The sequence below is a fragment of the Armigeres subalbatus genome, chromosome 3 (assembly GCF_024139115.2).
Source record: "Armigeres subalbatus isolate Guangzhou_Male chromosome 3, GZ_Asu_2, whole genome shotgun sequence".
Classification (NCBI taxonomy): domain Eukaryota; kingdom Metazoa; phylum Arthropoda; class Insecta; order Diptera; family Culicidae; genus Armigeres; species Armigeres subalbatus.
The window spans coordinates 52,894,006-52,910,143 of NC_085141.1; the positions used below are offsets into that span (position 1 = coordinate 52,894,006).

At 43.9% G+C, this 16,138-nt stretch overlaps 2 protein-coding genes across 6 annotated transcripts in view; both read left to right on the top strand.

The window, feature by feature from the left end:
• The first annotated feature begins 270 nt into the window (after window positions 1–270).
• On the top strand, window positions 271–6,134 carry LOC134221633 (uncharacterized). Its single transcript, XM_062700823.1, has 2 exons — window positions 271–1,075; window positions 1,132–6,134. Exons 1-2 carry the CDS (start codon window positions 271–273, stop codon window positions 6,132–6,134), a joined length of 5,808 nt encoding a protein of 1,935 aa, XP_062556807.1.
• A 3,840-nt stretch (window positions 6,135–9,974) lies between these two features.
• LOC134225165 (spectrin beta chain, non-erythrocytic 1) overlaps window positions 9,975–16,138 on the top strand; it is a 257,521-nt gene continuing 251,357 nt past the window's right edge. Inside the window, exons 1-2 of one of the 5 annotated variants that reach the window (XM_062705018.1) lie at window positions 9,975–10,061; window positions 12,609–12,935. The gene's annotated coding sequence lies outside the window, so the exon portion shown is untranslated. Of the gene's footprint in view, window positions 10,097–10,186; window positions 10,203–12,608; window positions 12,936–16,138 lie in introns of those variants that run through there. The other 4 variants (XM_062705017.1, XM_062705019.1, XM_062705020.1 and 1 more) reach the window with 4 other exon arrangements.

Consider the following 16,138-nt stretch of genomic DNA (forward strand, 5'->3'; position numbering starts at 1 on the left):
TCACTCCCCAGGGGTATATAGTGGTGCCCGGAAAAATGGCCACCCCTCCGTCTATGTATTCGTCAATGGTTTGATCATCCTTTCAAAGGTTGATTCTCAAAAACGGTTTCGTTTAAAATCCGACCGTCCGAACAAAATCAAAAATTTTATATCGGATTACTTCGGAATGGCTTCCTCTCCTTCGAAAAATGAGCAATGTTTGTTCTGCTCAATGTCGGAGTCGATGTCGGAGGATGTGGATTGGGTCCAATGTGGGAAAAAATGTAGGCAATGGGCTCATTTCTCCTGCGCTGGCGTAGACCAGGAGGTTGTGAAAGCCGATTGGCGCTGTCAAGTGTGTGTGTTTCCGCTAGTGCGCAGCAGCTGAAGGTTCCGGACACGAGAAGCAAGACGCGAGGTGGCAAGAAGACCGGCCAAAAAGGCGATGGAGGGTCCGATCAGGGAGTTAGTTCCGATGCAGATCCAGCTGAGAAGCAGTTGGAAGAGGAACAACTCGCCAAGGAAAAGGCCTTTGCAAAGCAGATGGAGGCGCGGAAGAAGCTACTCGCTAGGCAGAAAGCGTGGAAGCAGGAACAGCTGAGGCAAGAACGAGAAATGCGGGAACTGGAGCTCCAAGTACAACGCGAGATAGAAGAGCAGCAGTTGCAGCAAGAACAGGAAATGTTGGACGCTCAACTGGCTGCGGAGAAGGAATTTTTGGAGAAGCGAGATGCGATCCGGAAGAAATTCGAAAACAGCGTCAAGAGGGTGAATGCGTCCAAGGACGAAGATGGTGCTGTCGGTGGGAGGTCGAAAAGTGAACCGGACCAGGCGGTAGAGGAGTGGCTGCAACAGTCAAGGAAGACAAACACGCAGCAGTCGGTCTCGGATGTCAGGGGAGCTTTTCCGAAAGGTGGAGTTCCACTGGGAGCAGGAGTGGTTATCAAGGCGAACAAAACGAAGTCGATGAAACCGGTAAAGGAAGTGCCTGAAATCGTCGAGAACGAGCCAGAGTCCAGCGAAGACGAAAGCAGCGAGTCGTTGGATTATCCAGCGAAAAGCCGTCACAGTCAGAGCCGGTATGGCAGCATGCAGAGTAGTCATGATTCCGACGGGCCGGGGCGTGATATTGGCCATATCTCGAAACAGCAGCTAGCCGCTCGGAAAGCGGTGTCCCAGTACCTTCCGAAGTTTCGTGGAGAGCCGGAAGTCTGGCCGCATACGACGAGCATACGACGGCGGCGTGCGGGTTCACGAACTTGGAGAACTTGAAGCGGCTGCAGGACTGTCTACAGGGAGACGCACTCGAGGCAGTCAGGAGTCGGCTAGTGCTGCCGGATTCGGTTCCGGATGATATTTGCGATCTGAGGAATCTTTTCGGAAGGCCGGAAAAGTTGCTGAAGACGCTGCTGACAAAAGTGAGGAATTCTCCTGCGCCGAGAGGAGATCGGCTGGAGACCTTCATTAACTTCGGGATTACGGTGAAGCAACTGTGCGATCATCTTGAAGCTGCACAGCTCAGAGACCACCTGAACAACCCGATGCTGGTACAGGAGTTGGTGGACAAGCTACCACCAAGCTATAAGCTGGACTGGGTCCGTTTCAAGCGTGGAAAAATTGACAGTCCACTAAGGATGTTCTCGAACTTCACCACCGAAATTGTTTCGGATGTGTCCGAGGTTACGGAGTTCACTATGTTGTCAGTGAACGAGCGAGCACGTCCTGGGAGAGAGAATCCTAGGAAGAAGGAGTTTGTGCATATGCATGAATTTGCACAGAAGTGGAGCGAAGGATCGCGGATCGAGGCAGTCAGTCGGCCGTGCTGGATCTGTGAGCGGACGGATCATTTGATCAGAAATTGCGATGAGCTCCGGCGAATGAATATCGCCGAAAGGCTTAGAGAGGTGGAGAGGCAGAAACTGTGTGGAATCTGCCTAAACAAACATGGAAATAGTCGCTGCTCGTCGAAGATCCGGTGCGTGGTGCGAGGTTGTCAAGGAAACCATCATCCTCTGTTACATCGCGTGGAAAGATCTGTGCAATTGCAGAAAGCGATATCCGACTGCACAGTGATTTTCCGTATGATGCCGGTAACGCTACACGTCGGCAAGCGTCAATACGACACCGTCGCGTTCCTGGACGAAGGGTCATCTGCGACTTTGGTCGATGATGTGGTAGCCAAACGATTGAAAGCTGAAGGTTCACTGGAGCCGTTGATAGTAACGTGGACCGGGAACATCAACCGGTTCGAAAACGAGTCCCGCTGCGTAGAGATGATGGTGGCAGCAAAGGGCTCGAAGGAGAAGTTTCCGCTGTTCAACACTCGGACAGTATCGGAGTTGCAGTTACCCAAACAGAATGTTCGATACGCAGAGGTAGTGAAGCGGTACACACATCTTGTGGGCGTGCCAGTGAAAGATTTTCCGTCCGGGGTGCCGACCATCCTCATCGGTTTGGATAACCTACACCTGTTTGCGCCGCTGGAGTCACGTGTTGGTAGACCGAACGAACCGATCGCCGTGCGATCGAAGATGGGTTGGACAATATATGGGTCCGAAAAACGTAGAGCCAGCGTTAATACATACCTGAATTTTCATTCTATCGCGACGGTGAGCAATCAGGAGCTCCATGATTTGATGCGGGAGCAGTATGTGCTGGAAGAAACAGCGGGTGCATCGTTCGCTGTGCCAGAACCGTTGGAAGAGAAGCGGGCTAGGGAGATCCTGGAGGCGACAACACAGCGAGTGGGCCATCGGTTCGAAACTGGACTGTTGTGGCGCAGCGATGTCCGGAAATTCCCCGATAGCTACTCAATGGCTAAGCGGAGAATGCATGCACTCGATCGGAAATTAGAAAGGAATCCAGCGCTGAAGGAGAATGTGTGTCGGCAGATCGAGGAGTACCAGGAGAAAGGATACGCGCACAAAGTAACCGACGTAGAGTTGATGGAGACAGCTCAATCTGCTGTGTGCTACCTGCCCCTTAACGTCGTGGTGAACCCACGAAAGCCAGGCAAAGTGCGCCTGGTATGGGATGCAGCAGCATCAGTGAATGGCATTTCCCTGAATTCCGAGCTGCTCAAAGGTCCGGATATGTTAGTTCCCCTTCCGCGAGTGATCTGCCATTTCCGAGAACGCCCGATCGCCTTTGGAGGCGACATCCAGGAAATGTATCACCAAATCCGCATCAGATCGGAGGACAAGCAGGCGCAGCGATTCCTGTTTAGGTCAGGTAGCGAAGAGGCTCCACAGATATTCGTGATGGACGTGGCGACTTTCGGATCCACGTGTTCGCCCAGTTCAGCGCAGTATGTGAAGAACGTCAATGCGAAGCAATTTGCGAAGAGGTACCCGGAAGCAGTAGATGCAATAGTCAAACGTCATTACGTGGACGATTACTACGACAGTGTGGACACCGTGGAAGAAGCGATCAAGAGAGCCAACGAAGTGAGATATGTTCATTCGTGTGGCGGTTTTCGAATTAGGAACTGGGTGTCTAACTCCAATGCGTTCCTGCAGGCGGTTGGCGAGCAAAGCGGTGAGTCGGCAGTACACTTTAGCGAAAATAAGGCTGCAGAGTATGAACGTGTGCTGGGCGTAGTATGGGATACGATAGAAGACGTCTTCTGTTTTGAGACCGCTTCGAAGTTCGAGTGTTCCAAAGTCCTCCGAGGAGAAGAACGTCCCACCAAGCGGATGGTACTCAGCATAGCCATGGCACAGTTTGATCCGGCCGGATTCCTAGCTCCAGTTACCATCCTGGGTAAAATGCTGGTGCAAGATCTGTGGAGAACAGGATGCCAGTGGGATGATGCGGTAGATGACCTATCATACAAAAAGTGGACGCGGTGGACGAGCATGTTGGCGAATGTCCAGGCATTTAAGTTGTCGCGCAGCTACTTCGGCACTGCGAGGTCCGATGAAATCCGGGACGTACAGCTGCATATATTTGCGGACGCGGGTGAGACGGGGTATGGATGTGTGGCATATTTTCGTGCCATGGTGCGTGGAGAGGTGAAGTGCACGCTAGTGATGAGCCAGGCGAAAGTTGCTCCCTTGAAACAAGTGTCAATTCCGCGCCTGGAGCTTCTGGCGGCGGTACTGAGTGCACGGATGTCACATACGGTGCGCGAAAACCACAGCATATCCATTAGCAAAGTGGTATTTTGGATAGATGCAGAGGTGGTACTATCGTGGATTAGATCCGACCAGCGCCGCTATAAACAGTTCGTTGGTTTCCGCATCGGAGAGATCCTGAGCTTGACGAGACTAGCAGACTGGCGGTGGGTTCCGACAAGGCTGAACGTTGCAGACCTGCTGACGAAGTGGGGAAAGGATCCAGATCTACATCCGAGTGGTCCGTGGGTACGAGGCCCACAGTTTCTGTACGACCGGGAGGAAAATTGGCCGAGGAAGAGTTTGCCGCCGGCTAATACGACTGAGGAACTTCGGGTTCATCTGTTGCTACACGACGTAAAGATACCAGCGGTTCTTGTAGACGCGAACCGCTTCTCGAAGTGGACGATCCTGGTCCGAACGATAGCGTGCGTGTTTCGATTTGTGACGAACTGTAGACGGAAAAAAGGGAAACTGCCGATAGAAACGTTGCGAGCAACGAAAGGTCAGCTGAAGTCGCATATATCAAATGCGGGTGCGTCGGTTCGACTACCACTACAGCAGAAGGAGTACGAGCAAGCAGAGCGATGCTTGCTGAAGGTAGCGCAGTCGGAGAGTTTTATCGATGAGCTGAAGGTGCTGTCGAGCAACAAAGATCGTCCGGCGAGCCAGTGGATGGCACTTGAGAAGTCTAGTCCGCTATACAAGCTGACCCCGCTGGTAGATGAGTATGGCTTGATCAGAATGGAGGGCCGCGTGGAGCGGGCAGAGTTTCTACCGTTCGACTTGCGGTTCCCAGTTATTCTTCCGAACGACCACAGAATTACGAAGCTGATAGTCCAACATTACCATGAGAGGAGTGGCCATGGATACCGCCAGGCGGTTAAAAACGAGTTGCGGCAGCTGTACTACATTCCGCATGTAGATGCAGTGGTGAGAAAAGTGTCGGTGGCCTGCGTCTGGTGTAAAGTGCATCGCTGTCGTCCCCATGCTCCACGGATGGCTCCACTACCAGTGCAGCGCATTACGCCGAATCTTCGGCCATTTAGCTACGTGGGTGTCGATTATCTGGGGCCGTTTGACGTGACTGTAGGGCGTCGAACAGAGAAACGTTGGATAGCGCTGTTCACATGCATGGTGATACGAGCGGTACATTTGGAGGTAGCCCACGGATTGACAACACAGTCCTGTTTGATGGCGATACACCGGTTTATCGGTCGCCGGGGCTGGCCGATTGAATTCTTCTCCGACAACGGGACGAATCTGCGAGGAGCAAGCAAGGAAGTAGTAGAGGTTGTACAGGGCATCAGAGATGACTGTGCAGACCAGCTGACGAATGCAAAGACTAGGTGGACGTTCAATCCTCCCGCTGCGCCTCATATGGGGGGCGTCTGGGAGCGGTTGGTGCGTTCCGTGAAGGAGGCGTTAACAGCGTTGAACGATGGAAGGCGACTGACGGACGAGATTTTGCAGACGGTAATCGTTGAGGCTGAGGACATCGTCAATTCTCGTCCCCTCACCTACGTGTCGCAACAGAACAACGAGGCAGAAGCACTAACCCCAAACCACTTCTTGAGGGGTGGGTCACCGAATCAGCCAAGCGGTACACCGCCGCCACCCAATCCGGCAGTGGCTCTCCGGGACGCCTTCCAGCGGTCCCAGCAAATAGCCAGCGTGATGTGGGATAGATGGATCAAGGAGTACGTGCCTTTGCTGAACCGAAGGTCCAAGTGGTTCGGCGAATCAAGACCGTTGCAAGCAGGAGATTTGGTGTATATCGTAGATGGTACCAACCGTAAGTGTTGGGTTCGTGGAGTGGTAGAAGAACCCATAGTGTCCGGAGACGGAAGGGTCCGTCAAGCGTGGGTGCGTACTAGCACCGGAAGGTATAAGCGAGCGTCAGCGAGGCTGGCCGTGATAGAAGTTGAGGAAGGTAACCCTGAGCCGGAAGTGGCCTCCGGGGCAGAGTTACGGGCCGGGGAATGGTCTGGCAACCCTGCCCAGACGCAGCCGCATCACAACCAATATTTGGCCGAGTAGGCAAATGTCAGTTCACAGCGGATATGATGGTGAGAGTGAGTGATAAAATTAAATACAGAAAGGGGAAAAAGGGAAAATATAAACAAATGGCCGAAGTTGAGTAAACAGAATTAGTAGCGAATCGAAGAAAATTGTATTGCAAGAAGAGAGTTGAACGGTGAATAAATCTAGATTGTATTTGAGGTAGAGTGAATTACGTGGAGTTTGGTCAGCAGATAACAATTAAGTACACTCTGACGCAGGACAGTACAGTGGTGCTCAAACTATCGAAGACAGCCCACGGACTTTTAGACGACAATTAGACGAACGACACAGAAAGCGAGTAGAACAGGCAGACAAGTCTACGTGGACGATTGAGACGGAAGTTAAAGGAGAAGAACAAACTAAAATTGTGAGTAGAAATGTTACAAAAAAGATTATATTTGTAAAAAATTGTAAAACAACCCACAAACTTAAATTTTAATTAAACTTCCACAGTTTGATCATCCTTTCAAAGGTTGATTCTCAAAAACGGTTTCGTTTAAAATCCGACCGTCCGAACAAGTAACGTAGTTCAACGTCACCTTTGCGTACAACGGTACAACCCGATTGGGCTGCACCTTTGAGTTTTATTGTTCGCTTATGTTTTGTATTGCTCATCTCATAACTATAAATATATTATACAAGTATTTTACCTGGGTCACAGACAAACAGACATAACACATTGAACATTCACTCATGAAATTCATCGTCGCATATACCCTAACTAATCTGTTATTGCGCATAAATCCCAAAATTTTATTCCCACCTTTGGGTTTCCGCGCCGAGCACTCAGCGCCAGACTCGGCGACAAGGGGAAAGTTATAAAGTTGGTAACCCTGATTTTTGACAAATTATGTCGATTGTTTGTGTAAGTGCACCAATGTCAAAAAATAGAGCTTTTAGCTGATTTTTTTATTGTCAAATGCAAGTTTTGACAGTATTATTTATGTATGAGTGAAAAACATGTACAAAAGGTCTATCGGGGAAGCAGTCGCTGAAGACAAATGTCATTGTTTTCAACGACGAAACGAAAAGTTTCAAAGCAAAAAGCAATATTTCCACTAAGTTGGGCAAACCACGAACCAGATGGCGGTAGTGAGCAAACGCCAAACTCGAGCAAATCCGATGCTGGCGCCCCGAGTGATCGATTGGCCAACTAATGATAGTGTCTATGCGGGTCATCGCTGGAACGTCGCTGGACCGTCGCGTCGCTCAACCAGCGAGCGCTTTCCAGTTTGGTGCTGTAGCGACGCATTGAATTCGCCTGCGTCGCTGGAGCACTTACTGGAAAGGGTCAGCGACGTTTCAGTCGAGCGACGTAGTTGAGACAAGTTCATACATGTTCTTGATTTTATCTGCATTGACAATATTTTAAATTGACCAGAGAGAAAACATTCAACATACATTATTATCTATTGTTTTGTCCCTCAGAAACGTCCCATTGGAGAACCGTTGAATCAATTGTTTTGCTCTGAAAAATGTATGGAAAATTTTCGATTTTTTTATTGTAAAGATACATAACAACCCAAGGTTGCATACTTTTGACATGCAAACTTCTAGACGTCAAAATTTAGCAACCCGGCCAATTCAATCCTTGTTTCGAACATAATCAACGGATTTATCAGGAAGAATCATCGGTGATTCGCGAATACGAAGGTCATGCCTCTACTCACTCTTATGGCAAAATCTCATTGCTATCTGTCAGACTGTGCGTGAAACATGGCCGCCAATCAGCCCTTCTTGTCATTCCACAGTAAAATCCCATAAGGAACTGTCAGACTGTGCGTGAAGAATTTACCTTCGTAATCGCGAATTGCCTCGGTTATTGCGAAAGGGAATGTAAGTGGTAATTTGATATAAACTATCGACTATAGCTATCGCGGTGGCATTACTTAACAGTAGCATGTGGGTTCGACGTTGACGAGTGAATCTGTTTGCAAAAATGAATGGATCGGCTTCGGGTTGATTAATTGCAAGTAGAAAACGATTTTCACAAGGCTATTTCATGAGGGCGAAAGCCGCAAAGTTTGACTTTTCTCGCAAACATATCATTAATGTTAAGAAAATTATTTTGAGCTTTTTAGTGGAATGTCTTCACTTGTCGTAAGACGAGTTTGTACAATCCCATTTAATTCCACCACTTAATTGTACCTTGACAGATACGTATTTCAACCTAAACAGTAAGGTCGTCTTCAGTGTTTCGTACTTGACTCGACTATCATTAATATTAGGATCGCTCTTAGCTGACTACCACTGGGAACTGGTAGAGCTCCGCGCATTCTACCGGATGGAAGTGAAAAATAACATGAGCAGGCTCTAATTTTCCTGGAATCTGCGGTTAAAGTCAATGGTTTTGTTTGCGACTTTTGCCCTTATGAAACAACAATGTCGATTCATTTATCCTCCTTCTGCCTCTGGAATCATATCCATTTTCTTCTGTACAGAAGTTCGAATAACCTGTACCCTCGTCCCGTCGATACCTTTTGAAAATAGAACTCAAAAATAAAGAAACTCGATTCTTTTTCAATTCCCCAAAAAACTAGATCAGCGACATTTTGAATCGATATTTATTTGCAATCGGGTTTATATCACCGGAAACAGTATACCAGCTGGGAGTAACCGGAGTAACCATAATGTGTGAGGATCAACCCGGTTGTTGTGTGTGAATTTTATGAAATTGTTCTGCGCTGTTGATGATGCCAAGTGGCGCGGTGCTAAGTCCATCTTCTGCATTACGTTTCTTCCACCTCCACCTCCAGAGCGGGCGAATCAAAAATTTGTTCCAGCATATTTTTCAAATTTTGACGGGTCTCCTGACTTAATGTTTGTACTCGAACAGAGTTGCCAAATCTTGTCATTTTGTAGAATATAAAATAAGGGCACATTGTGGCATACTGTAGCACAATAATATTAAAATAGACACGAACTGTATTGTGCTCAGCGACTCTACCCTTGGTGGTACCTATTTACAATATAATACAGTATCCCCCCGCTTATCCGGACCTCGCTAGTCCGACGACTCGTTAGTCCGGATCTCGCTAATTCGGAATTTTCCGGATTAAAAAGTATCAACACCCATTTAAACAAATTATGCTGTCAGTTTTCAAATTTGTGCTGTGATTTTATGTTTTGGTTCATTTGTATGGATTTGACAGTCGGATTAACGAGAGAAACCTCGATAGTCCGGCCATACATTTGTCGGATCAGCGGGGGGATACTGTATTATATTAAACTTTACAAGCATAAACTTTGTATAAGGCATTTTATGAGACAGATCGAAACAGCTGTTTTTCTCGTGTTTATCTACTTTGACAATTAGTGGGAGCCCGTTTGTTTGGTTATTTCGCGCTGAACATTTCAATGGGTCTGATCATCAATTCTACCTATTTTACTTTTCGGTTTCTAGAACTTGAGAACCAAGCTTTTCGTACGATTTCCAATACGTGTTGCTGGATAATTCATACCATTGCATTCTCAGCATAAAATGCTGAAGAAAACATGAATTTAAAGTAAAACGTTAAAAAAAATATTTTGTGTTTGGACCTAACGGAATGTTCACGCAGAATCATACCAAAACAAAACATTAAACGTAAATAATCGGGCCGCCGCGAAACGTCTCATAAAATATATACCTTATTTGATAAATATATTAAAACTTTTAACAGTGCGTTACGAGAACGGCATTCATCACCACCCATCATCATTATCATCATTATCATCGTGCATGCACTTGTAGTTGTCCGACAGTCGATCGTCACACCAACACCCGAACGCTTGCGGTCCCTTCAGCGCAGGAGGAGGAAACCTCGGAGAGCGATGAGCGACCGTGCGACGTTGACGCTCGTCAGTCTTGAGCTCAACTTGGAACGTGTCGGTCATGGAAAGCGCTACGCGCTGGAATATTTAGTAGGTCGCGGGACAACTTTTACTCTGCTGGAGTGGTGTGTGGAATTTTTAAGTTTATTATCATGTTCAATTAACGGTGCTGTTTCTGACTACGTTTCAATGTGATTAGAGTGAATTGCTGAGTGTTGGGAACAATATTGAGTACGTTACAAGGCGGTATTCGTCAGGCAGTGATAGTTTTGACTATGGTCGGACTTCAAATTTGTATGGTAGTTGGTGGTAACCATTGCAAAGATTGAAACGCCAGCATCATCCACTGGGCGGGTGAAGAAGAATTCACACGGCGAAGAAGCGGATTCAATCGTGGCGAGGTGGCGAGTGCCTCACGCTGTGAGGGGCATTCAAACAGATTGTGGTGATGCAAGGAGGAGTGAGAGTGAAAACTGGATTGTGGAGAGATAGAGTGGATGATGAGAGTATCAAAGTGTTGAGGTTCCCAAGCAAGATCAATAAGAACAAGCGGCAAAAGAGGATCGTGAGGATCATCGAATAAATATCACTGTTCTCGCGGCCCGCGGGTGACTCTCGCGGGATTCGCTGCTCTCAGCTCTTAGTAGCACGCTGAGATATTTTCACACAGAGATGAGTGCCTCCAATGATATCAATAACTTTCTATTGTTAACCGGATCCTTATTACGAATTTATTGACATTAAAATTTGCGCAACAGTTTTGTGTGCAACGTGAAGATCATCAGTTTTGTGCATCTCTGTGTTAAAATACTTTGGTCGGTGTTGGGCTGATCGAGTTCAAAAGAGCGAATTTGAACTTAAGCAAAAGGGTGTTCTGTGAATGTATGTGTGTCTGTATTCGTCCGTGGCAATGATCTTGGAAATTTGGATGACTCGAAGTCTTTGGCACGCATCTCGCTATTGATCTCCGTTGCGCGTTCTCTAGCTGGTAGCGAATTCCGTCCTTTCAAATTCAACGTTATTCTGGCTTCGATGCGTGTGTGCTTCTTAATATTTTCGATTCTTCCGTTGATTACGTTCATTTCTGTTTTTTTCTTATTCGATTACGAACTGTATGACAAACGTTATTTATTTTTTGATTGTTAATACAATGTGTAGATAACACAATAGAATATCACTATGAATATGATATTTTCATTTGAATTTTTGCAACAGATAATTTATTATAATCATCGCTATCGAATTTGCCAGAAATTTCAACTGAGACTGTTTTGTTTTTCATAGCTAAACATGATGGTTGAACTTTAGGTATGTCAGGTTAGGCAAATTAAATGACGTAGACCCGCTTATTCCTCGGACAGTTGGCCACGTCCTTGCGAATGCTATATATATTTGTTTGAAATATTTGTTGTTGCTGAGTGCAAAATAAATTAATCAAGATTGGATGTAGCTTTTGTGGATAGTTCGGAGGTCGAAAGTACAAATCGACCAAAAAGATATCTTATGTTTTTTTCTCCTCCTTTCCCTTGAAAGAATCTAAAACTGACTCAATGTCATCCATAATACACAGTCAGTATCGATATTGATTATTGACGAAACCATAGATGACCTATTCTCGAAGCGCTCTACAATTTGCAGGAATAATTTTTTTAGTCATATTATAGGATGGGAGGTAATGTTAGCCTGGGATGTAACGTTGGCTAAATGATGACAATTTTCTAATCATTTAGTTTAAGGTACTGCAACTAGCGCTATAACTCCGTTATTAGCTGAATTTTATGAGTTATCGACAAACTACTAAATGATCGCAAGTCCCTGTCTTAGGATTGTTGACACTTTTGGCGCCCAACGATCGCATCTTCGTCTCTGTAAGTGTGCCTAGAGCACCCTAGCAGCACAACTCACGTTGATTTGGTTGAAATAACTCATATATGACCAAATTTAGTCGTATATGAGTACAATAGACTGATTTACAACATGTGTGTTGCTCGGGCAGCGTTGCCAGTGCCAGAGGTGCGTTTCATAACAGCGATAATAAATCGTTTTGTAGAGAGATTTTATCACTGCTACTTCAAATAGTGTTTTTTTTTTCATCTGATAAACGCAATAAATTTGCGTGAAAAATCCCTTTACTAGGTTTTTATCAGTTATTTAAAGGCTGTGCAAGAGTTTTTTTTTGTCCATTAAAGTAGTTTTCTGAATGGATTTGCCTATTTTCGCACATTAGATGAACGGAATACAAAAACACTAATTTAGTATTCATATTAAATTCACAATTTTTGTTAGTAAAGATGGGTTAATTTTACACGATTAACCAAAGTTTTTTAGGACAATATTAGGACCACTTGTTGCTAAATTTCGGCATACGATTTTCATTTGAAGTAGCATATTATAATTGCCTGCCTCACGGCTTTTATAAACGATTTATAGTTTTATAATTTGCCGAACTTTTGATGGCTCAAATAAGAGATTGTGCACAATTATTTATGTTTTAGACTGCTTGGCGAATTAACCAAACACATAGTAAACTGTATGTTATTGGAAATCGAAACAGTAAAAAATCGATTTGAGCGTGTGTAAATAACAAGTAAAACAGTGATCATTCTAAATTGAGAAAATAAATGTCTTGTATTGCAGTATCGTGATTTCTAGCATCGAACAAAGTGATTCTGAAAAACATAAAATATTGTAAGCTTCGTGGGGCTACCCCCCAAACTTTGAAAAAGTGAGCAGTGCTATTATGGATTTAGTGCAATCGAGTGATTGAGTAGGTGAAGAATTGGATCAGTCCAAGGTGTCATAACGACTTGACAAAACAAAACTAAATAAAAACGTGAGAACCTGCCAGCGTGAACGGATTGTGCGTGTGAATTAAACCGTGGAGCGAGTTTTTGTTTCTTCGGCTGCATCGTACTGTCTGAACAGCCACAACTCTGGATTACGCGTACGGCGACGATTTTAGAGGTGAGTTAACAAATGTTTTATAATCCTTTTTAGAGAGACAAAAAAATAAGAATTCTCATACTTCCTCGGGGGTTTTGTGTTCCTCTTTTTTCTACAAGGATAGCTGAATTTACCCACCAAGAATTCAATAAAATTTAATGTCATTATATAATAAGTTGCCAATAACATTTATCAAGGACGAGCAATAATTAACTCTCTAATCTAATTGATACTAATACTAAATAGAGACTTCTCTAAAAATTATTCTTCACTTTCCTTGCGTGCAAGGACACAATCAAATCGTCGATTCCCAGCTGTTTCGAGATCCACCTGTGGGTAGCGGTGTGCTTCGGTCCGAAAATTGTCGTCGGCGGCGTTTGTTGTAATTTTGGTCGGCGGCGTAACGATTTTTTTTTATTGCGTTCGTTTCTAGAAGATTTTTTTCTGGACTGGAAAGTATTTTCCACGGGAATTATTTGACGTTTCCACGGGAAATTCTTTGAAATTTTCATGGGAAGTTGTATGGATGGAGTTGTATGAAAATATTTGGAATTTCCACGGAAAATTTTTCTGAATCTCCACAGAAAATCTTTCGAAATACACGCAAAGTTTTCAAGGTTTTTTTTCGGAATTTCTAAGAAAAAAAAATCTACTGGCAATTCTTTAGAGTTTCTGCGAAAATTGTTCAAAATGTGGATTTCAAATCTTTGGAATTTCAACGGGAATTTCCGGAAGTTTGAAGGAATTTCTTTAGATTTCCATGAAAAAATCTTCGTACTAACCATAAGAAATTCTTCGGAACTTCCGCCGGAAATTGCTCAATCGTTTGGCCGGAAGTCATACGGTGGAAAGCTATTTGACGAAAATCACGTTAAGTCGAAAGTCATCTAGCCAAATTTCATTTCGAAAAATAATCGTTTGGCCGAAATGGTTATTAGATCGAAAACGATTTGACCGAAAATGCCATTTGACTGAAAGTGGTTTTGTCAAATGACCATTTCTGCCAAACGACCATTTCGGTCAAACGAATCAATTTCTAACAGTAGATTTGCTTCACGAAAACACTATTTTTGCAGCGGCGTCGCGTAACCTCACTTTTTAGCTGTGCACTGATGCAAAAAAGAAAATTTTGATATTTTTTCTGCTCGAATGGAAAATAAAACTTTCGGAGTCGTTTAAACTGAACGAAATCTAGTTATTTTACATATGAATTTCCGCACATCAATTCTTTAAATTTAAATCCAATCCACAGGTAGATTCAGGTTACGCAAACGCCACTGTATTCCTCAAATATAATATCAACAAACTCGATGAATACGCATAAAAAGTACACGCCGATTGTAGTTGAAGTAAGCCATGATCAATAATAAATATTGCTGACATTTAAATCATGATGTTGATTCAATATGAAAATATTGTAGAAAAACAAAAAATCTTTTAAATTCAATAATTCGCTTTATGTATATTTTTGTTTTATTCGCTCAAAATTCTGCTGCGTGTGCCGTGCTGACATTTTGGCCAAACGACATTTTCATCTAAATGACATATTCCGCCAAATATTCGGCGAAATGATCTGTTCGGCCGTGTGTCCATTGCGCTCAAAGAACATTTTCGGCCAAATCTCGCTTAACAATTAATAAGGGCCCACAATAAAAAGTAAACAAATTTAATTTTAATACCCTTCGATAGATCCTCTAATAGCTACTAATCGTATAAAAATGTCGCGCATCTTCAATTAAATTACTTAGAAAAAGCTAATTTTTGATTGGGCCTACTATAACGTTATTTATTTTCAAAATATGTGTAGGTCCACTCTAAAAAACGCCCAAGCCACTCGTTTTTTTTCTGTCAAGAATAAGCCTTCTCCAACTTCGGGGCCAACAACGGGATTTTTTCCGAACCGTCTCGGACCGAGCTCGGAAAGAAAAATTCTCTCTCCCGAAAAGCCTTATTCCGTGTTTACGTTTGAAAAACGCCATAAACAAAGGGTCTATAAATGACAAGCAAACACAAAGTGTTATCAAGGAGGCCTATTATCATGTTAAGCGAGAAATAACATTTTCTGCCAAACGAACATTTCAGCCAAAGAACTAGTTCGGCCTAGTTTACAAAGTTCATCCACCGGAAAGTCATTTTGTTCGAATGTCACTTGGCCGAATAACACGTTAAGCCGAAAATCATCTAGCCCTATTCCATTTTCGGCCGAATGAACGTTTAGTGGAAACAGTTATTATATCGAAAATGGGCAGGGCAAAAATGTCGTACAGCACAAAAAGTCGTTTCTTTTCAAACATGTCATTTGGTCGGAAATCCCTTTTAGCCGAAATGGTCGTTTGACAGAAAAGGCTGAAAATTTGCTAAACAAGACAGGAGAAAATAACTTAATAATATTTAATTCTGTTATTGATACCTTACACTGTTATGAACATGCTTTGCATAAGAGGTAAAATACCAAAGGAGTAATACCAAAAATTTAAATGCAAAATACTTCAGGCATAACATGCTCTGTTATTACAATACCAAATACGTAACAAATTATTATTCGTTTGCCATTAAAATACCTAAACATGTTATGCCTGCAGTATTTTACATATAAACTTTTGGTATTTTAGCTCTTATGCAAGGCAAATTCATGCCAACTTCTGTTATCGAGGTCGTCGCTCCTCCCACTATAACGTGTTGCCAAAATCAAATGGAGCCTTACAAAAAAAATTACACCAAGTAACGGTTGCCTGGGAGCCTGGGTGTAGTCAGCAAGCATGATGGGATATCAGATTGCTTCGTTTTCCACCACCTCAATTATGTACCGCTTCCTCTTCTTCTACTATGGCTCTATATTACAACTGGAACTTCGCCTGCTTTTTAACTTAGTATTAAATTGTCAATTTCTCATTTATTAATTGAAAGCTAGTGATACTCATGTTTTTCTTTTGAAATCCTTATCCAGCTTGAAATCAGAAATCAAGGTGGGTGTGGTCCTTGATTTCAATCTAGGATAAAAATCACAAAAGCATGAGGATTACTACTCCTGGCCACGCCCATCTTCACCGTTACTTGGGAGGGGAAGGAAGTGTTAATGTAGTACTTACTTAACGAGAGGCCCGCCCGACTCAGCGATACCCTCATAAGTACCACGGAGTTGGATATTGCGAAAGGTATTCGTTTGGTCAGGATTTGCCAGTAGCTGACAATATGACCGTGGTAGATCTTACACCGTAACACAC

Coding starts and splice junctions, on each gene's coding strand:
- LOC134221633 (XM_062700823.1), top strand. CDS start 271: ATGGGCTCATTTCTCCTGCGCTGGCGTAGACCAGGAGGTTGTGAAAGC. Junction 1,076..1,131: donor CCGGTATGGCAGCATGCAGA/GTAGTCATGATT, acceptor TCGAAACAGCAG/CTAGCCGCTCGGAAAGCGGT.